Genomic DNA, 22,164 nt, shown 5'->3' with positions numbered 1-22,164 from the left:
ATTGTGAAATTTTACCTTCATTACTTTAAATACATTTCTAGAAAAACGTTACATACAAACAACAAAGGCTCATATAGGCTGCATGCATTTAAAACTGATTTCCTGTCAACTCGGAGAAAAACAGGTTCTGCACTCTAAATGGTTCCACCCAATGGAAGTCGGTATATGTTTTGGAAAAAACATTCCATAATAACCAAAGCAGATTCCACATTCCCTCAATTTAAACCGTTTCTCTTCTTGGAGTTACTTGATGAATTGTAGATTATCCGAGTCTTTTGATGATTTGTAAGACTTCCACTACAACCTCTATCCACTTCCCTAGCACTTTCATGGTTTCTCCCCTGTATGAGTTTGTTGATGTTTTGTAAGAACTCCACTTGTACTGAAACTCCTTCCACACTCCATACATTTAAATGGTTTCTCACCTGTGTGAGTCCATTGATGTTTTCTAAGGGCTCCACTATCAGTGAAGCTCTTTCCACACTCCATACATTTAAATGGTTTCTCACCTGTGTGAGTGCGTTGATGAATTCTAAGGTCTCCACTCTGACTGAAGCTCTTTTCACACTCCATACATTTAAATGATTTTTCACCTGTGTGAGTCCGTTGATGAATTCTAAGGTGTCCACTCTGACTGTAGCTCTTTCCACACTCCATACATTTAAATGGTTTTTCACCTGTGTGAGTCCGTTGATGAATTCTAAGGTGTCCACTCTGACTGTAGCTCTTTCCACACTCCATACATTTAAATGGTTTTTCACCTGTGTGAGTCCGTTGATGAATTCTAAGGTGTCCACTCTGACTGAAGCTCTTTCCACACTCCATACATTTAAATGGTTTCTCCCCTGTGTGATTACGTTGATGTAGTCTTAGTGTTCCACTATTAGTGAATCTCTTTCCACACTCCATACATTTAAATAGTTTCTCTCCTGTGTGAATCCGTTGATGAATTCTAAGATTTCTACTCCTAGTGAAGCAATTTCCACACTCCATGCATTTAAATGGTTTCTCCCCTTTGTGAGTCCGTTGATGAATTCTAAGGGCTCCACTATTAGTGAATCTCTTTCCACACTCCATACATTTGAATGGTTTCTCACCTGTGTGACTCCGTTGATGAATTCTAAGGTGTCCACTCTGACTGAAGCTCTTTCCACACTCCATACATTTAAATGGTTTCTCCCCTGTGTGAGTCCGTTGATGAATTCTAAGGTCTCCACTATAAGTGAAGCTCTTTCCACACTCCATACATTTAAATGGTTTCTCCCCTGTGTGAGTCCGTTGATGAATTCTAAGGGCTCCACTATTAGTGAATCTCTTTCCACACTCAATACATTTCAATCGTTTCTCACCAGTGTGAGTCCGTTGATGTGTTCTAAGGTGTCCACTCTGACTGAAGCTCTTTCCACACTCCATACATTTAAATGGTTTCTCCCCTGTGTGAGTCCGTTGATGTAGTCTTAGTGTTCCACTAGTACTGAAGCCCTTTCCACACTCCATACATTTAAATGGTTTCTCATGTGTGTGAGTCTGTTTATGTCTTCTAAGGTTTCCACTCTGACTGAAGTACTTTCCACACTCCATACATTTAAATGGTTTCTCCCCCGTGTGAGTCCGTTGATGACTTTTAAGGTGTGCACTCTGACTGAAGTACTTTCCACATTCCATACATTTAAATGGTTTCTCACCTGTGTGACTCCGTTGATGAATTCTAAGGTGTCCACTCTGACTGAAGCTCTTTCCACACTCCATACCTTTAAATGGTTTTTCTCCTGTGTGAGTCCGTTGATGTTTTCTAAGTGTTCTACTGTCAGTGATGCTTTTTCCGCACTCCATACTTTCAAATTGTTTATCCTCTCTCTTTTCACACTCCATGTATTTAAATGGTTTCTTCGCTATTCCCATTGGGCATGGCCCATCGGAATTATGGCTGCCTTCTCTATTGTCTTCATCCGACCAGGGGTGGGGGGGATCCTATTTGTTTTCTAGGAAGAGAAGAAAGGAATATTACACACATCAATCAGTACCTGCTCTTATTTTAACATCTCATACATTCTCTCCTGTCCTCCATATGTTTGAAATTTTTAGGAAAGGCAATTGAAATATTTCATAGAATCATAGAGTTGGAAGAGACCACAAGGGCCATCCAGTCCAACCCCCTGCCAAGCAGGAAACACCATCAAAGCTTTCCTGACAGATGGCTGTCAAGCCTCCGCTTAAAGACCTCCAAAGAAGGAGACTCCACCACACTCCTTGTCCTCTCTCGCTCCGCTTCCCTTGCTCGCTTTTTTATTCTGATTTCCTTTCCTGCAATACAAAGGGCGGAGGGATCTCCAAGGACGCGCCCCGGATCTGCAATACAAAGGGGGAGGGGGAGCACTTCCCTACTTCCTTTCATCCCCCCTCACCCGAAATCCTGCCCTCCCTTCCCAGCTGCCCTGTTTGCAGATTCAGGGGGAGGAAAAGCGCATCCCTCTCCTGTCCCCGCCCCGATATATAGATGTATTTTGTAGCTCTTTGTCCTCCTCATCCTCCTCTGCAGTCCTGCTCCTCTTCCAGGAATGTGGATGGAGGCCCCTCCCCCTCCTACCTTGCATCCCCCTCCCCCCCTTTCTGCCTCTCTAGGAAGCGGAGCTCACTGACCCAGGGGCAGGAATGAGTGATGCCTCCCTCCCAGAACACACAAATTCTCCTCCTTCCAAACCAGCTCCATTATCCTGTTTCTTTCCAGAGAAGGTCCCGGGTTCGATCCCCAGAGACGGCAGCGAAAGAGAGTCTCCCCCCCAACTCTGAAAAAGTTCACTGGGGGACGAAGGTTACATTCCCCCTTCCTCTCTTTTAATCCATTGCTGGGAGGAGGGGACGGGGATCCGGTCCTTTTTACATGCATTTCACAACGGGGGAGGCAGGGCCCTGGTGTGGGGTGTCCCCGTTACAACAGCCCTGCTGAGTAGACCGAGTTTGTGGGGCTTGGAACAGTAACTTACGACAACCCGGTCTCCTCCTGAGATTGGATGTCCTATTTGAACTTGCCGCAGCCCTTCTGCCGGCAGGGGCCCCCTCCCCCCTCAATCAAACAACTTAACAAAATACCAAACTAAAAATAGAAATAGAATACAAACTTAAACAGCTACACATTAAAACAACCCCCATCCAAAAGCAAACAACATCCCTTTTAAAAAATTACAGTGGGACCTTTGTTCCCAAATGGCTTAGTTGAACAAATTGGCTCCTGAACACCTGGAAGTAAGCGTTCCAGTTTGTGAACGTTTTTTGGAAGCTGAACATCCTCTTTGGCTGTCGGCAATTTCCTGGGCCGATCAGCCAGTCAGAAGCCGCGCCTACAACATGCCTTACTCGCTTTCAAACTAAGGAGCCCTCCAATACCGCCCTGCATAATAATAAGAATCCACCCACTGAACCAAGGAACGAATTAAGTGCACTTCAGCCTTTCACTGTAAATAACCTCATTGATTTCTGGAGAAGTGTGCATGCACACAAAAGCTCATACCGAGAACAAACTTAGTTGGTCCCTAGGGTGCTACTGGAAGGATTTTAAAATGTTTTTATTCTCATTGATTTGGTGGGGGCTAAGTGCTGCAGCGAAAACGTTAGATTTTTGACCGCTTTCTTCTAGGAAAGGGAGCTGCTCTATGTCCATGAACCTGCTCACTATTCATCAGGGTCCTAGGTTATCATGAAGTTCTTCCTCCTCTGCACAAGAACCCTCCACCTCACACTGCACCTTCCTAAGCAAGTAATTTTTGGGGTGTATGATTTCCTTCAAAAAGCTCTTCCATAGGTGCCGGCATGGCTTTCTACGCTGCTCAGGGTGGACACCTTGGATTATAGTGTTAGGGTCTCAAGAACGCTTAAGATCCAGTTCCACCAACTCCCAAGTAACACTGAGCCCCTAGAGGAACTTTCTATGCTAAGTTGAGGCATCTCTGGCGCTCCAGATGTGGTTGAACACAAAGTACCATCTGCCCAAGCAAGGATGACCCATGGCCAGGGATGATGGGAGTGTTATTGCAGCAATATCTGTTGGGATGCACTTTCCCCATCTTCCCCCTCCTCTGAAAATGGTGAATATCTGTATTTTGTTTCCTCCTTCCTCCATGATCTCCGACTGCACACATTGCCAAATCACCCTGCACCATTGACTTCCGGAGGCTGCTGTCTTGTGTCTTGGACACTGGCAATGGGATAGCACCTTCCACTGGGTGAGAGGATAGAGGGTTAAACCAGGGCTGGCCAAATGGCGCTCAGCTCAGTCCCCTCCTTGCCCCTCTCTGCACCTGCTGCCTCAGTCTCCCTCACGGTGGAGCAGGCCCTGAGAACAGCCTTCTCTCTGGCTCCCAAAATACAGGAAACATAACAAAGAAGGCCTTGGAGTGTCACCCTTATCCGGAACATAATGATAATGATAATGATAACAATAGGTTGTAAGCCACTTTGGGCTGCCCTGGGAAAGAGAAAGTGACTAATAGGTTCCATAAATAAATAAGAATAACAACCATTGCAATTGTAATAATAAATACACAGCCCAACCTCTTATATTCCCATGTGGAGTTGGCAGATGAGATGGAAGGGGAGAGAGGAGATGGGGGGTCTCTATGCAGGCCTCTCACACTTCCTTTAACGCTTCCATGGACTGCCTCTCTCCGGGGATTCCTGCCAGGGGGAACCCAGAGCATGGAACTGGGACCTCAGTTCAAGTCTCAGCCCTTCCACAGAAGGAAGGGGAAGGGGAGCATTTCCCTACTTTCCTTTCATCCCCCCCCCCGCTCCAAATCCTCCCCAGCTGATTCAGGGGGAGTAAAAATGCATCTTTCTCCCCCTTACCACAACCCCAAATCTCTTCCCCCTCCAAAGAAATTGCACCTCTTTTTCCTTCCCTCCCTAGTGAGCTCCGCTTCCTAGAGAGAGGAAGTTTAGGGGGGAGGGGAGTTGCTCTTGCAACTTCTACTACATAGGGGCCTAAAACAGATGACAATATTACCTTTTGAGCTGGAAGTTTTTAAATTTAACAACAATTTTACAGTCCTCTAAACATCAAATTTATACCTGTTTGACCTCCCCCCCCCCCCGCCCTGGTATCCAAGTTTCTATTTTTCCCCTTGCATATAATTTACTTTTCTCCATTTAATTTTCAAATATTATTTTTCCCAAATCATGCAAGTTCTTCATAAATGTCACATCGATCCTGCTAATGTTTCGGGTTAGGGTTTCAGGGAATAGAACAAAGGAATATGAAACACAGGAAGTTCAGTTACCACCTTCTCCTATTTTAATATCTCGTACATTCTCCCATGCCTTCCCCCTGTCGTGGGATCATAAAACTGGAGAGTAGGAAGGGACTCCAGGGGCCATCAAGTCCAACCCCCCACAATGCAGAAATGTCCATGCCTCCTACTTGTCTGTATGAACTCTGGTTTCTAATGACATATTCGATCCTCCGAATACCCCCGGGCCATACTTTTCCTCATTCAACCTCTATATATTTATTAATCACCTGTACAGTCCGTTGGCCTTCAGGAGGTCCATACTGACCATTTTGAGAGACCCAGGTTTGAGCCTTTTTTAGGGACTGTGATATGGGCCTGTCAGAGAATGAGTGACAAGGCTTGGTGCCTGCGGTCAGCTGAAGGAGTGCTCAGGTAGGAGAATGTTCTTGGATCTAGACCTCCACCTGTCAGCCTTGCTGGGGCGAGTGAGTGTTCATTCTTTCTAGAACTAACTGATAGTTTTGAAAGTTCCAGAACACATTTTAGGTTTATACGGCTGTAACATCCAAGACTGGCTTGAAGTGAGCATCGTAATAACTGGTATGAGCTTTCATGTCCATGCACACTTCTTCAGATACATCATTCATTCAGATGCAGAGAAGCGGACACGGAGCAATGGATTCAAACTACAAGAAAGAAGATTCCACCTAAACATTAGGAAGAACTTCCTGACAGTGAGAGATGTTGGACAGTGGAATTTGCTGCCAAGGAGTGTGGTGGAGTCTCCTTCTTTGGAGGTCTTTAAGCAGAGGCAGTGAGAGATTTCACTTTCTTGGGTTCCATGATCACTGCAGATGGTGACAGCAGTCACGAAATCAGAAGACGCCTGCTTCTTGGAAGAAAAGCAATGACAAACCTAGACAGCATCTTAAAAAGCAAAGACATCACCTTGCCGACAAAGGTCCGTATAGTTAAAGCTATGGTTTTCCCAGTAGTAATGTACGGAAGTGAGAGCTGGACCATAAAGAAGGCTGATCGCCGTAGAATTGATGCTTTTGAATTATGGTGCTGGAGGAGACTCTTGAGAGTCCCGTGGACTGCAAGAAGATCAAACCTATCCATTCTCAAAGAAATCAGCCCTGAGTACTCACTAGAAGGACAGATCCTGAAGTTGAGGCTCCAGTACTTTGGCCACCTCATGAGAAGAGAAGAATCCCTAGAAAAGACCCTGATGTTGGGAAAGATGGAGGGCACAAGGAGAAGGGGACGACAGAGGATGAGATGGTTGGACAGTGTTCTTGAAGCTACTAACATGAGTTTGGCCAAACTGCGAGAGGCAGTGAAGGATAGGCGTGCCTGGCGTACTCTGGTCCATGGGGTCACGAAGAGTCGGACACGACTGAACGACTGAACAACAACAACAACAAAGCAGAGGCTTGACAGCCATCTGTCAGGAATGTTTTGATGGCGTTTCCTGCTTGGCAGGGGGTTGGACTGGATGGCCCTTGGGGTCTCTTCCAACTCTAGGATTCTATGATTCTACTCTATACCAAGAACAAACTTAGTTGGTCTCTAAAGTGCTACTGCAAGGAATTTTTTAATTTTTCATTTTGTTTCGACTACAGCAGTCCAACACGACTACCTACCTGTAACAAGACATCTGAAGACAGCCCTGTTTAGGGAAGTCTCTAAGGACTGATGTTTTAATGTATTTTTAATCATTGGTTGGAAACCGCGCAGAGTGGCTGGGGTAAATAATAATAATAATAATAATAATAATAATAATAATAATAATAATAATAATAATAATAATAATAATAATTGCATGGCTACCAAATGGTGGTATTCAGGACAATCCAAAGTAGGGAGATGAGTCATAGTGAATACAGATAATCTGGGACAGCCAACAATGTCAGAAGGGAGGCGGGGTTATGGGGGGGGGTCAGTGGTGCTGGAAGGGGGGGGTCTCTGTCTTGGCTCCTCTCCCTCCCTCCCTTTAACCCTTCCATGGACTCCCTCTCTCCCTTTCCCCACCCAGGAGCCCCACGACCCCAGGGATTCCTGCCAGGGGGAAACCGGGCGGATGGGGGGGCCCCTCAGCTCAACCCCCAGGCCTGCTTGGGGGTGGGGGGGTCCTCATTTCCCTTCCCAAGGGGGTGCAGGGCAGCTGAGCATCTCTCGGCCCCCCAGGAAAGAGAGACGGGAGTCTGGTGATGCTGCTGCCCAGGAGACCTTGCAAGGGAAACCCTGCAGGTGTCGGGTCCCCACTTCCCACCTGGGTCGCATGGATCAGGGCCTCTGTCGATGGGCGCCAGGGAGGGCGCTTTCTTGGGGGGGGGTCTCTTTGCCCTCCCCTCCCCCTCTCATTCCCCCCCCCTTTTCCCAGTCTCCCTCTCGGTCCTCCACCTACCTCGCTCCAGATTACTCCTCTTTCCTTGTGTGCAACAGAAAGGGGGTCTTTTTCGGGGGGGGGGGAGTTTTCCTCCACCGACGCCCCTCCCCCCTCTTCCCAATCTCCCCTTTTGGCGGCACATTGAGCAGCGACACTTCCGGTTCCTTTTGGGATGCGTGTTCCCCTAGAGCTACGGTGATAGAGCTGCCCCTTCCTGTGTCGGGATGGGAAGAGGACGGGACGGCGCTGCCTTGGGGGCTCCAGGGGGACATGGCCCCCCTCCTTCCTCCTCCCCCCCCAGCAGGGGGTCGAGATGGCCGCGGGAGGGGCATCAGATCTGGGGGGGGTGATCTGAGTGTGTGGGGAGAGAATTACGTGGCTTTCAATCTACGAACAGGGAGGTTGGGAGGGGAGAGGATGGATGGATGACAAGAAGGGAAGGGCTGCCCCTCCCCCTGTGGATCAGGAGAGTGGGGGAGGGGCTGACCCAGGGAAGCCAAGGGGGGGTCCCTCTCCCCCCCCGCCCAGTTTTGCCTTGCAAGATCCTCCGTGAAGCCTCTGGGGGTGGGAAGAGACACGTGTCTGCCTGAGACAGAAGGGGCGCTGCTTCTTTTCCTCTGCCCCCTCCCTCCCCACAGGCTCCCCCCTCGCCCTTCTCTCCCTCCGGAGAAGAGCAGAGAGAGGGGTCTCTATGCACGTCCCTCTCGCGTGGGGGGCGATGAGGAGGAGTATAAAAAGAGGGGAGGGGGCGAGGCTGTGCCATCGGGGGGGGTCTCCTTCTCCCTGCCAAGCTCTGAATGTGAGACCCCCATAAGGAACCCTCCCCCAGAAAAACGGAAGGACAACAGAGCCTACCTCGCAGGGGTGTTGCAACGGGGGGAAATGGGGCTGGCCATAGGAGCCAAATCCCAGGGGCGGAGGGATCTGTCCCCACTATAAAATATTTCATAGAATCCTAGAGTTGGAAGAGACCCCAAGGGCCATCCAGTCCAACCCCCTGCCAAGCAGGAAACACCATCCAAGCATTCCTGACAGATGGCTGTCAAGCCTCTGCTTAAAGACCTCCAAAGAAGGAGACTCCACCACACTCCTTGGCAGCAAATCCCACTGTCGAACAGCTCTTACTGTCAGGAAGTTCTTCCTAATGTTTAGGTGGAATCTTCTTTCTTGTAGTTTGAATCCATTGCCCCGTGTCCGCTTCTCTGGAGCAGCAGAAAACAACCTTTCTCCCTCCTCTATATGACATCCTTTTATATATTTGAACTTGGCTATCATATCATATTTGAGGGATTCGCCTCCAAAGTTTGTTACAGGAATTTCTCCGAACAAGTTAAAGGGGATTTGTCATTTAAATTGTGTGCGTGCGAGTGTCGCGTCATGTGATCAATTTTGTAGGGTGGGGCTTACCTGCCCCCACCCAATATTTTATTTGCCTTGGCCCCACCCCCACCCCGTGTCATCAAGGCTGCCTTCCTGGCGCAAAGGGCCCTTGGAATAGCAGGGTTTTTGCTCAGGAAAGGATGGAGCAGAGAAATTATTGGGAAGATCTAAAAATATAATATATATATATATATATATATATATATATATATATATATAATCCTTTTCGTTGTTCCTTCTTCCTCGGTCTGAGGCAGGCGGTGAGAGGGTGGATCCCCCTCCACCATGAGAGGAATGCAATGGGGTTGTGAGGGAGAGAGAGAGACCCCCCTGCCACCCCTTTCTCTGAGAGGCATCCTTTCCGCTCCCCTCACAAGAGGGTCCCTGTTGTGTCTCTGAGGGAGAAGAGAGGAAGAGCCCCTCCCCCCGCTCTGAGGGAAAGTAGTGGGAAGTTTTAAAAAAGCATGTCACAGTTTTGGGTGTTGAGTTTTTCTGGAACCTTATTGCGCAATAAACTTTGTGCTTTTCTTTGCTCTGTGGCTGCTGGACTCCCTTTAATCCTCAAAGTCTGCGGGCATCGGCCCGACGAGCCAGGTGGCTGAGTAGTCTCACACTTGGATTTAAATTTCCGTTACACCTGCACCGCTTCTTCCCTTTGATCTCGCAGTCAGCTCGGCAAGCTCCATAAAGTCAATCATTTTCATCTGCCATTCTTCCACCGTCGGTATCTCCTGATTCTTCCAGTTCTTTGCCATTCATATTCTTGCTGCTGTTGTGGCATACAAAAAGTCAGTCTTCTCTTTTGGGGGGATTTCCTCCCCTATAATTCCCAAAAGAAAGGCCTCTGGTTTCTTTAAGAAGGTGTCTTTTAACACCTTTTTCATTTCATTATAAATCTTTCCCCGTAAGTCATTTATTTTGGGGCACATCCACCACATATGGAAAAAGGTTTCTCTTATCTTTACATTTCCAGCATTTGTTATCTGATGTATGATACATTTTGGCAAGTTTTACTGGAGTTAAATACCATCTATACAACATTTTCATCACTTTGTCCAATAATTCATAGAATAGAGTATGTGAGGTTTGGAGCTTTCAGGGTTAAATAAGCTCAACAGTTAGCCCCTCCCACAGGGAGGATGATGTCACAACATCCGGGTTCTGCTGTATGCGAAGCCTAGGTGATTTATGTGACACACTGTTTATTTTCTGTTCTGCTTTCACTTTTGAACCGGAGACAGGCAAGATGTGTTCCGTCAGTCCGGGAGTGTCTGTGAATTTATGCTTTTAATTAAAGCTTGCTTGCTTAAAAACAAGCTGGACTCTGTGGAATTTATTGCTGGCAGGCTCTGAGACACAAGGCACACATACCGCTGCGCTGGAGACATTTGAGAAATGCTACAAAAGCACTGGAGAAGCAAGATACACAGCAGAAGTGTTGCTGGACACCACTCCAAGTGCTATACTGGTTTTGAGGCTTTTCCAGTTAAAACCAAAACCCCCAACAGAATAGAATAGAATAGAATAGAATAGAATAGAATAGAATAGAATAGAATAGAATTTTATTGGCCAAGTACCAATCGTACTAGGAATTTTGCTTCGACTACATTGCAATGTAAAAGAAAACCATGCCTCATACATTTATTGTTCCCCTCACAATTCCATCTCCAATCTGGATTTTTCTAACTGAAAACCTGGGTTCTTACTATCCGCTTTAAACATTTCATTGATCTGATGGTATTATAGCCAATTGTCCAATTTCTTTTCATTTGCTGTGTATAATCCTACCAACAGGACTTTTCTTCCTTCCTGTCCATGTCACTTCCAAACCAAGAACGCTTCCCTCATTTTCCTTAAATATCTACTTTGGGTCTAGTTTGGGGCTGGCATGAAGAACCATTGCTCTTTTTTCATTTTATCTGAAGGTATAAATTCTTGCCTCAAAGCTTTATTTGTGGTTTAGGGCCTTCATATCTACCGGACCGTCTCTATTGGAATGCCCCACAGAGGACATAAAAAAATTCCTTCCAGTAGCACCTTAGAGACCAACTAAGTTTGTCATTGCTGTGAGCTTTCGTGTGCATGCACACTTCTTCAGATGAAGAGATGGAGAAAGAGGAGAGAGAAAAGCCCCAACCCCTCATAAAACTAGAACTCATGGGATCCAATGAAGTAAGAATGGTGGAAGATTTAGGAGAGCGAAAAGAAGGGTCTCCCCCCTCCTCGGCATCCAGCCAGTCCATAAGGGCAACAGCAACAATAAGATAAATGCATCAATAACACACATTGTGGTCTCCTGGCAGGAGGACTTCCTAGGAGCATCTCCAGTTGCAAAGGTGGAGGGAGGCTTTCCACCCTCAGGGCCCAGAGGTGGCTCCTGCCTTGGGGCAGCTGCTAAGAGAATATTAACATCACATGAACTAAGAGTATTGAATTTGGGTTTCAGTTTTGTCTCCTCCCCCAAGTATTCAGCATTACATCCTCACTCAGCAGCAACACTCCAGACTCACGCACTCCCCCTCCCTATCTAACAGTACATTAAATATTACATTATGCTTACTATTGTGAAATGTTACCTTCGTTACTTTAAATACATAACTGGACAATCTTACATACAAACAACAAAGGCTCACATACGCTGCATGCATTTAAGATTGATTTCCTATCAACTCAGAGAGAAACAGGTTCTGCACTCTAAATGGTACCACCCTATGGAAGTCGGTAGATGATTCGGAAAAGCATTCTACAATATCCAAAGTAGATTCCACATTCCTTCTATTAAACCATTTCTCTTCTTTGAGTAAACTGATGACCTGTAGAGATGTTGGGTTTTATTTTTCCTCAAGCAGTACTAGCATGTGTTGCTATGATTTGTGGACATCATGTGAGAGTCTGAGAAGCATGAGAAAGGAAGTCTGTTTTATCTTTTCCTCTGTGTGTTGATTGTTGGAAGTCAGTTTCATTTCTGACTATGTGTCGCAGTTCTGAACTGGTGTTCAGAGAGCACAGACGTACTGATTGAACTCTGTATATAAATACTGTAATAAAGTATCTTTAGCCCTACAAAGGAGTCTTTCTTCTTGCTTAAATATGTAGCAAGACTAGTGTCCTCCCCACAGGAGAGGAGAGTCACTTACTACCGGCTGCTCTGGTCTGACGGAGTTTGCCAGTCAGAGCGAAACCCAAAGGACGCTCCTCAGAGTCTGTTGATGGTTGTAAGACTTCCACTACAACTGAACCTCTATCCACTTCCCTAGTACTTCTATGGTTTCTCCCCTGTATGAGTTTGTTGATGTTTTCTAAGTGTTCCACTCTGACTGAAGCTCTTTCCACACTCCATACATTTAAATGGTTTCTCTCCTGTGTGAGTCCGTTGATGAATTCTAAGTGTTCCACTCTGACTGAAGCTCTTTCCACACTCCATACATTTAAATGGTTTCTCCCCTGTGTGAGTCCGTTGATGTGTTCTAAGGTGTCCACTCAGACTGAAGCTCTTTCCACACTCCATACATTTAAATTGTTTCTCCCCCGTGTGAATCAGATGATGGTTTGTAAGTTGGCCACTCCGACTGAAGCTCTTTCCACACTCCATGCATTTAAATGGTTTCTCACCTGTGTGAGTCCGTTGATGAATTCTAAGTTGTCTCCTATCAGTGAAGCTCTTTCCGCACTCCATGCATTTAAATGGTTTCTCACCTGTGTGAGTCCGTTGATGAATTCTAAGTTGTCCCCTATCAGTGAAGCTCTTTCCGCACTCCATGCATTTAAATGGTTTCTCACCTGTGTGAGTCCGTTGATGAATTCTAAGTGTTCCACTATCAGTGAAGCTCTTCCCACACTCCATGCATGTAAATGGTTTCTCCCCTGTGTGAGTCCGTTCATGTATTCTAAGTGTTCCACTGTTAATGAAGCTCTTCCCACACTCCATGCATTTAAACGGTTTCTCCCCTGTGTGATTCCGTTGGTGATTTCTAAGGGTTCCATTGTGGCTGAAGCTCTTTCCACACACCATGCATTTAAATGGTTTCTCCCCCGTGTGAGTCCGTTGATGAATTCTACATTTTCCACTGTCACTGAAGCTCTTCCCACACTCCATGCATTTAAATGGTTTCTCTCCTGTGTGTGTCCTTTGATGTTTTCTAAGTTTTCCACTATTAATGAATCTCTTTCCACACTCTATACATTTAAATGGTTTCTCTCCTGTGTGAGTCCGTTGATGAATTCTAAGTGTTCCACTCTGACTGAAGCTCTTTCCACACTCCATACATTTAAATGGTTTCTCCTCCATGTGAGTCCATTGATGACTTCTAAGTACTTGATTAGAAGTGAAGCTCTTTCCACACTCCATGCATTTAAATGGTTTCTCCCCCGTGTGAATCAGATGATGGTTTATAAGTTGGCCACTCCGACTGAAGCTCTTTCCACACTCCATACATTTAAATGGTTTCTCCTCCATGTGAGTCCATTGATGTCTTCTAAGTTCTTGATTAGCATTGAAGCTCTTTCCACACTCCATGCATTTAAATGGTTTCTCTCCCGTGTGAGTTCGTTGATGTCTTCTTAGCGTTCCATTGTCACTGAAGCTCTTTCCACACTCCATACTTTCAAACTGTTTCTCCTCTCTCTTTTCACACTCCATGCATTTAAACTATTTCTTCGTTATTCCCATTGAACATGGCCCCACAGAGTTCCTTCTCCATTGTCTGCTTTGGAGGGCGAAGGGTTAGAAAATCCTATTTGTTTTCTAGGAAGAGAAGAAAGGATTATTACACACATCAATTAGCACTTACTCTTACATCTCGCACATTATCTCCTGTCCTCCATTTTTAGGAAATGCAAATGAAAGAATGTCAAATAATGGTAATGTATCATCAGCCTTTCATAACTCATAATCACTGCTAATGAACCATCATTATCTCAGAACATCCTCTGCACTATACTCCTCCACCCTTTGGACCACATTTCATCCCCTTTGACCTCTAGATGTTTATTAATCACCTGCAGTCCCTTTGGCCTCAGGGGGTCCATACTGACCATTTTGGGAGACCCATATATAAGACTAGTGACAAGGCTCGGTGCTTGTGGTCAGCTGAAGGAGTGCTCAGGTAGGAGAATATTCTTTGGGTTGGACCTCCATCTCTCAGTCTTGCATTATTGAATGGAGAGAGCCTGAGATGCAGAAGGAAAGCAGCTGGAGCCTGACTGCTGGGAAGGCCAGATTAAAACGCCCACCCCAATTACTACTGATAATAATTATATGCCACCAGGTCTCGTACCTGCCTCCCGACACTGACCTATCTCAGTGGAGATTCCCAGTCCAAGCCTCTATCAACGTTCTCCCTCTTTCGCTCCTACTTGAAATTATTGATTAAATTTCATCTGAAGATCACAATATAAAAATATGTGTGACATTGAAAAGGTGAATATTAAAGGTGAAGAAAGGAAATGAAACCAGTGATGTTTTCGCCTGAGTGTAAAGAAGAAACTAATCTTCAACGCAGTTTCATATTCCCTGGCTGTTTTTCGAAGCCACAATTGTGTATTAGAATTTTAGCCACACTTTCTTCTGAAATGTCAACTGGACATCTTTGGAACAGGAGCCAAAAATACTTTGGGATTTCATCCACACACACCTTTTGTGTGGGGAGCAGCGGAGGAAGGCAGGGCGGGGGGAGGGGCAGCTCTGGTGCTGCAGGTTGGTGGACCCATTGTACGTTCCTAAGCAAGCAACTTTGGGGGTGAACGATTTCCTTTAAAAAGCTCTTCCCCAGGTGCCGGCAGGGTTTTCTACACTGCTGAGTGTGGGCACCTTGGATTTATACTGTTCTGGTTTCAATAATCCTTAAGATCCAGGTCCACCAACTCCCAAGTAACACTGAGCCCTAGAGGAACCTTCTATGCTGAGTTGAGGCATCTCTGGCCCTCCAGTTGTGGCCGGACTCAAAGTACCACCTGCCCAAGCAAGGACGGCATATGGCCAGGGATGGTGGGAGTCTTATCTGGTGGGACACCGTTTCCCCTTCTACCCCCTCTTCTGAAAACGCTGAATATCTGTATTTCATTTCCTCCTTCCTTCATGCTCTCCAATATCTTCCTGACGCACTCCAACCAACTGCACACATTCCCAAATCATCCTGCCCCACTGACTTCCCGAGGCTGCTGTCTTGTGTCTAGGACACTGGCAATGGGACAACACCTTCCCCTGGATGAGAGGATAGAGGGCTAAACCAGGGCTGGCCAAATGGCGCTCAGCTCAGTCCCCTCCTTGCCCCTCTCTGCATCTGCTGCCTCAGTCTCCCTCACGGTGGAGCAGGCCCTGAGAACAGCCTTCTCTCTGCCCCCGAAATACAGGAAACAGGACACAGAAGACCTTGGAGTGTCACCGTGGAACATAACAACAACAACAACAAGAACAATAAAAATAGGCTGTAAGCCACTTTGTGCTGCCCTGGGCAAGAGAAAGAGACTAATAATAATAATAATAATAATAATAATAATAATAATAATAATAATAATAATAATAATTTATTATTTATACCCCGCCCATCTGCCTGGGTTTCCCCAGCCACTCTAGGCGGCTTCCAACAGAGTATTAAAATACAATAATCTATTAAACATTAAAAGCCTCCCTAAACAGGGCTTAATAGATTGAATAAATAAATAACAATAACAACAATTAAAATTGCACCTCCAGGGGTGCTTCCCTCCGTCCCTCAGCCCCCCCCAACTTCCTCCACCCCTGAGTTTCCCCTTTGCCCCCCTTCTTGCCAAATCTCTCCCCATGGCGCCCCCCTCTCCCTCCGGAGGGGCCTCCCCAGGTGAGCAGGGAGGGGGCAGAGGAGGGAGACGGGGGGGGTCCCAATCCAGGCCTCTCTCTCGCCCCCCTTTAACCCTTCCATGGATTCCCTCATGGACTCGGAACGGAGCCAGGATCGCGGCGCCCCAGGGATTCCTGCCAGGGGGAGCCCGGGACTCGCAGAGGGGGGCGGAACTGGGGCCTGGGTTCAAGTCTCAGCCCGTTTCATTCCCGCAAAGGCGCCCAGGAGGGTCCCCGATCTTCAGCCGGATTGCCTGGATCGGGGCCTCTGCAGGAAGGGAGTTGCTGTTGTTGTGTGTGGGGTGGGGGGTGTCTCTGCCCCCTTTCTCTCCCCCCCTTCGCCCCCTGCCCACCAGCGTTACCTCTTTCTCCTCCTCTCTCTCTCTCTCTCCCTCCGCTTCCCTCTATTCACAGCCTGGCGGATCTCCGAGGGAGGGGCTCCTTCCCCCCCCCTTCGGCTCGGGAATTTCCGACGTGCTTCGGGTTCCTTTCCGAAGGCGTGTGAATCCCATAGAGCTATGACCCAAGAGCAGCCCTGTGGGAATGAGGGTGGGAGGCGGGCGAGAGTTGCCAAGCTGGGCCAGCTTCACCCAGGGAGGGGCGTCTCCTTCGCTGCCAGCAGCTGAAACCGGGAACTGGGCAGGACGCCAGGCTACTTTGCAGGGCTGTGGGGCAGGGGACGCCCTCAGCAGCTGGTAAGTGGAAATTAATAATAATAATAATAATAATAATAATAATAATAATAATAATATGCTATCAATGTAGCTAGGCAGCTTTCTTATTGTTCAGTCGTGTCCGACTCTTCGTGACCCCATGGACCAGAGCATGCCAGGCACTCCTGTCTTCCACTGCCTCTCGCAGTTTGGCCAAACTCATGCTAGTAGCTTCGAGAACACTGTCCAACCATCTCATCCTCTGTCGTCCCCTTCTCCTTGTGCCCTCCATCTTTCCCAGCATCAGGGTCTTTTCCAGGGAGTCTTCTCTTCTCATGAGGTGGCCAAAGTACTGGAGCCTCAACTTCAGGATCTGTCTTTCCAGTGAGCACTCAGGGCTAATTTCCTTCAGAATGGATAGGTTGGATCTTCTTGCAGTCCATGGGACTCTCCAGAGTCTCCTCCAGCACCATAATTCAAAAGCATCCATTCTTCGGCGATCAGTCTTCTTTATGGTCCAGCTCTCACTTCTGTACATTACTACTGGGAAAACCATAGCTTTAATTATACGGACCTTTGTCGGCAAGATGATGTCTTTGCTTTTTAATATGCTGTCTCGTTTGTCATTGCTTTTCTCCCAAGAAGCAGGCGTCTTCTAATTTCGTGACCTTTACCTTTACCTATGTATAAACCCTGAATGCATCTCTATAGCATCCTTCACCCCTATTTCTGGCTTGTTGTACATGAACATCACCATCATTGATCAACCATGCAGTGGGAAAAGGAGCTGAAACGGGAATCCCGAGAGAGGGGAGCCTCCCAGGTGGACCGAGGGGTGGATGGGGCACAAGGGAGAGTCCTGTGTCTGGCCTGGGAGGGACATAGGGGGCTGGGGGAAGTGGTCTCCCCTTTTCAGGAAGAACTCGGAGGAGGAGCAGATTCCTCTCCAGGAGGGAGAAGCCAAGGCAGACCCTCCACACATCCCCCCCCTGCCAGAGCCCAGGATGGAGAGGACACCCCCAAAAGGCCACGTCTCTCTCTCGGTCTCCCCGCTGGGGAAAATGGGGGGATCCGTCACGAGGGGAGCCAGACCTGCCTGTGTTCGCCTGGGAAGCAGAAGCCCAACTGGTGCCACTGCCTGAGCTGCATTGCAGGATCCTGGGGCGAGGAGTAACCCCCCAATCCTGATAAAAATCCCTGTAACACCAGAAAAGAAATAAAGGAGATGAGGGGGGGTGAATATAACCTTTGTGGCCCAAAGGAGTTTTTGGGAGGTTGGGGGGGGGAGAGAAAGTTTTTCCCCGCCGCCTCCGGGGATCGAACCCGGGACCTTCTCAGGAAAGAAACAGGATAACGGAGTTTGGTTCGGGAGGAGGAGGGAGGGAGGCGTCACTCATTCCTCCCCCTGGGTCAGTGAGCTCCGCTTCCTAGAGAGGCAGGAAGGGGGGTTGGAGGGGGAGGGGCCTCCATCCATAATCCCGGAAGAGGAGAAGGTCTGCAGAGGAGGAGGAAGACAAAGAGGTGCAAAATATATCTATATATTGGGGGGTCGGTCGGAGAGAAGGATGCGCTGTTCCTCCCCCTGAATTTGCAGGGAAGCTGGGAAGGGAGGGGAGGATTTGGGGCGGGGGGGTGAAAGGAAATAGGGGAGTGCTCCCCCCTCCCCTTATTTCTGTGGAAGGACTGAGACTTGAACCCAGGCCCCAGTTCCCAGTCCCGGGTTCCCCATGGCTAGAATCCCTGGGTCCCTTTTGTGTAGAGAGAGGGAGTCCATGGAAGGGTTAAAGGGGGCGAGAGAGAGGGCTGGATAGAGACCCCCCCCGTCTCCCTCCTCTCCCCCCTCCCTGCTCACCTGGGGAGGCCCCTCCGGAGGGAGAGGGGGGCGCCATGGGGAGAGATTGGGCAAGAAGGGTGAGCCGGCCAGGGGGGCAAAGGGGAAACTCGGGGGTGGAGGGCAGAGGAAGGTGGGGGGCGGAGGGAGGGAGGGAAGCATCCCTGGGGGAAAAAGGGAAGCCATCTTGGAGAAAGAGAGAGAGACTTGGGGGCTGCCTGCCTTGACTTCTCCCTCCTGCCCAGGAATCTGCCATGACTTCAAGTGGACCAGGGAGAGATCCCTGAACAGGAGGCCCGATCCAGCCACCCTCTCCTCCCTTGAAGCTCAGTCCTTGCCTTCCCATAATCCCCAGATCAGCTGCTGCATGGGATCCTGGGGGAGGGGGTTATAGGGAGTCCAAGCATTGGGGGGGGGGGAAGAGGAAAGGGAGGGAGCCCACTTTATTATTTCCGCCCTTGGAGGCAACTACAGTCTCTCCCACATGCCTGTGTTTCTGTGGAGAAGCATCGAAAGGGTTTCTGCCCAGAGATACCTGCGCCCAACTCCTTCTCTCCTTTCCACCTGGTTTCCATTATTGCCACTATATCAGATCTCATGTCTGTGGGATTTAAGGGATTGGAAAGATTGCTATGGAAATAGGTGGGTTCCCGTGTTCCCCCCTCAAGAGCCTGCATGATAATTATTTCAATTTCAATTGTTGTTATTGTTATTTATTGAACCTATTAGTTTCTTCCTCTTGCCCAGGGCAGCCCAAAGTGACTTACAACCTATTATCATTATCTGCTGTGTCCTGTTTCCTGTGTTTTGGGGGCAGAGAGAAGGCTGTTCTCAGGGCCTGCTCCACCGTGAGGGAGACTGAGGCAGCGGATGCAGAGAGGGGCAAGGAGGGGACTGAGGTGAGTGTCATTTGGCCAGCCCTGAATTTACCCTCTATCCTCTCATCCAGGGGAAGGTGCTGCCCCATTGCCAGTGTCCAAGACACAAGACAGCAGCCTGGGGAAGTCAATGGTGCAGGGTGATTTAGGAATGTGTGCAGTTGGTTGGACTGCGTCAGGAAGATGTTGGAGATCACGGAAAAAGGAGGAAAATAAATAAAGATATTCAGCGTTTTCAGAGGAGGGGGTAGAAGGGGAAAGTGTGTCCCACCGGATAAGACTCCCACCATCCCTGGCCATATGCCATCCTTGCTTGGGCAGGTGGCACTTTGTGTCCAACCACACCTGGAGGGCCAGGGATGCCTCAACGCAGCATAGAAGGTTCCCCTAGGGCAGCGGTGTCCAAACTTTTTTCAGAGAGCGCCAGATTTTGTTGACCTTTTTTAGGGTTGTTGTTGTTGATTTTTTTTTTAAAATTTCTTATTTTTATTACAATTCATTAATATACATTATACATTACAGTACACATTTATCCATCCCATTTCCCATTTCCCATTTTCTCTTCTCTTACTAAATCTCCCATCACTCCTAGTTGTCCTTTTTCTCTCTCTTCTCCCTTCCCTCCGTCTCAACTAATTTCCTTCCAGTAATTAAAGCCACATTATTCTTTGCAATCCGTAATCTCCCCCAATTTCTATTATTTCTGTTATTCATGTTTTCTTTCTCCATTAGCTTCTTCTAGCACCCACTTCACGTTTTAATCTAATCCTAACAGCATGTCTTTTTTTGAGCAGTGTTTTACCATGTAGTCATCATAGCATTTCCATTCTTGTTTTAATTTTTGATTAGACTGGTTTCTTATTACAGCAGTTAATTTGGCCGATAATAAATATTCATTTACCGTATATTCCGGCGTATAAGACGACCCCCAACTTTTCCAGTTGAAATGTAGAGTTAGTGATATACTCACCGTATAAGTTAGTGATAGACTCACTCTTACAACGCACACCAAATAAAAATTTGAAAAACATCAGATTTGATTTGATCTTCAGACTATACGTGAAATCACCCTCTTCAGCGGGCCTTAAGCCTAGGGAAGCTCCCAAGATTCCTTTATGAAGCATGTGCAGCCGCTGGAAGGGCTTCAGAGTGGACCAGTGGGTCTCCCTCCTCCTCCTCCCTCCCTCCCTGTGTGTTGGTGTGTGTTGCATTTCCCCCCCTCCCCTCTGTTACGGAAATTATGGGGGGGGTGTCACCTAAGCAAAGTCTCCTCCTGAGTAAACTCATTTGGGGTATGGAGTGATGCCCTTAAGGGGACCCATCTCTCTGCCATGAGACCAAGTGCACAGGGAAATGCCTCAGCAGGTAATCTCTGGGTGCTTCAGGAAGCCAGTGGGCTAATATCCCTCAGCTGGAATCCCATTGTTCTTTCCCAGATAAGTGCTCAAGGTATCCTTGCCAATAAAAGGTAAAAAGGTAAAGGGACCCCTGACCATCAGGTCCAGTCGTGTCCGACTCTGGGGTTGCGGCGCTCATCTCGCTCTATAGGCCGAGGGAGCCGGCGTTTGTCTGCAGACAGCTTCCGGGTCATGTGGCCAGCATGACAAAGCCGCTTCTGGCGAACCAGAGCAGCGCACGGAAACGCCGTTTACCTTCCTGCTGGAGCGGTCCCTATTTATCTACTTGCACTTTGACGTGCTTTCAAACTGCTAGGTGGGCAGGAGCTGGGACCGAGCAATGGGAGCTCACTCCGTGGCATGGATTCGAACCGCTGACCTTCTGATCAGCAAGCCCTGGACTCTGTGGTTTAACCCACAGCGCCACCTGGGTCCCTTGCCAATACTTAACACCCATTCACATTGGCCCAGGGCTATCTCCCTGATATTGCTCTGTTTTCCCCCTATGTTAATCCTGTTTTTCCAGTTTTTCCTATATGTCAATCATGTATAACCCTTCCCTTTCGTGATGTAGTGATGATGTAGTAATGATGTTTCCAAACTGTATTCTGGGATATGGTAGGAGTTTTTAAAAGTTCTTGTAACGCTGCTCTGGGGGGGCAGTTTGACTGTAACCTACTGCGCAATAAACCCTGTCTTGTCCTTGCTCCAGTGGCTGGACTTCTTTTATTTAACTCCTCAGAAACAAGTGGGCTTATCCCTAAGGGCCAGGTGGCTGGGCAGTTCCACACCTGGGATTTTCCGTTACACCTCCCTCCCTGTGTGTTGTTGGTTTTTTCCCTTCCCCTCCCTCCTCCCTCCCTCCCTGTGTGTTGGTGTGAGTTGCGTTCCCCCCCCCTCCCCTCAGCCTTTTTTGTAGATCAGCAGGAGCATGTTTGTGGGGCTTTTCCGCTGTTTTTTTTTCCCCTTCCCCGCCAGCCCAGCGCCCAAGCGACTCAGCCTTTTTTGTAGACCAGCAAGAGCACGCAAAGAGGAGGACTGGCCGGGTGAGAAGCGGCTGCCGCTCTGACGGGAGGCTCTCCGACGGCCCCCCCTGCGCCAGAAGCCCCAAAAGAGCTGGGTGAGAGCGGTGCTGCCGGCGGGTGAGAGTACCCCAGTTTTAGTATCCGCCTTACAAGACGACCCCCGACTTTTGGGAGGGAAAAAAAGTGTCAAAAAGTCGTCTTGTACGCCGAGATATACGGTACTAATCCATTCTTCCTTTGTAGGGGTACTCTTAGATTTCCAATTTGCGGCTATCCACCACTCTAGCAGCTGTAGTTGCATAAAGAAAAAATTCTTTTCTTTCCCTGTGGTATTTCTTCATCTATTAATCCAAGGAGGTATGCCTCCGGCTTCTTTGTTAATGATATTTTCAGCATTTTCTTCATTTCTTCATGTACTATTGTCCAAATTTCTCTTCACATCTCCACCACATATCTGTCTCCTCACCGCATCTCCAGCAGATGTTGGGTTTTAGTTTATAAATCTTTTCCAACTTCACTGGTGTTAAGTACCACCTATGGAACATTTTTACAAAATTTTCTTTTAT

The 22,164-nt window shown here is 47.8% G+C and overlaps 2 protein-coding genes across 2 annotated transcripts in view; one reads left to right on the top strand and one right to left on the bottom strand.

The window, feature by feature from the left end:
- On the bottom strand, window positions 1-13,129 carry LOC117042273 (oocyte zinc finger protein XlCOF6-like; the record flags this gene model as incomplete). The annotated part of the gene is made up of 3 exons (XM_033141805.1): window positions 1-1,265; window positions 1,350-1,751; window positions 12,592-13,129. Coding segments are annotated over 3 exons (1,878 nt in total), but the record flags the coding sequence as incomplete, so codon positions are not given.
- A 5,957-nt stretch (window positions 13,130-19,086) lies between these two features.
- The window catches only part of LOC117042262, a 119,256-nt gene continuing 116,178 nt past the window's right edge, over window positions 19,087-22,164 (top strand). The window contains exon 1 of the mRNA XM_033141795.1: window positions 19,087-19,197. The gene's annotated coding sequence lies outside the window, so the exon portion shown is untranslated. The remainder of the gene's footprint in view (window positions 19,198-22,164) is intronic.

This window comes from Lacerta agilis, chromosome 2 (assembly GCF_009819535.1).
Source record: "Lacerta agilis isolate rLacAgi1 chromosome 2, rLacAgi1.pri, whole genome shotgun sequence".
Lineage (NCBI taxonomy): Eukaryota > Metazoa > Chordata > Lepidosauria > Squamata > Lacertidae > Lacerta > Lacerta agilis.
The sequence above is the reverse complement of the archived record's forward strand: the minus strand, read 5'-3'. Positions and strand labels throughout refer to the sequence as shown.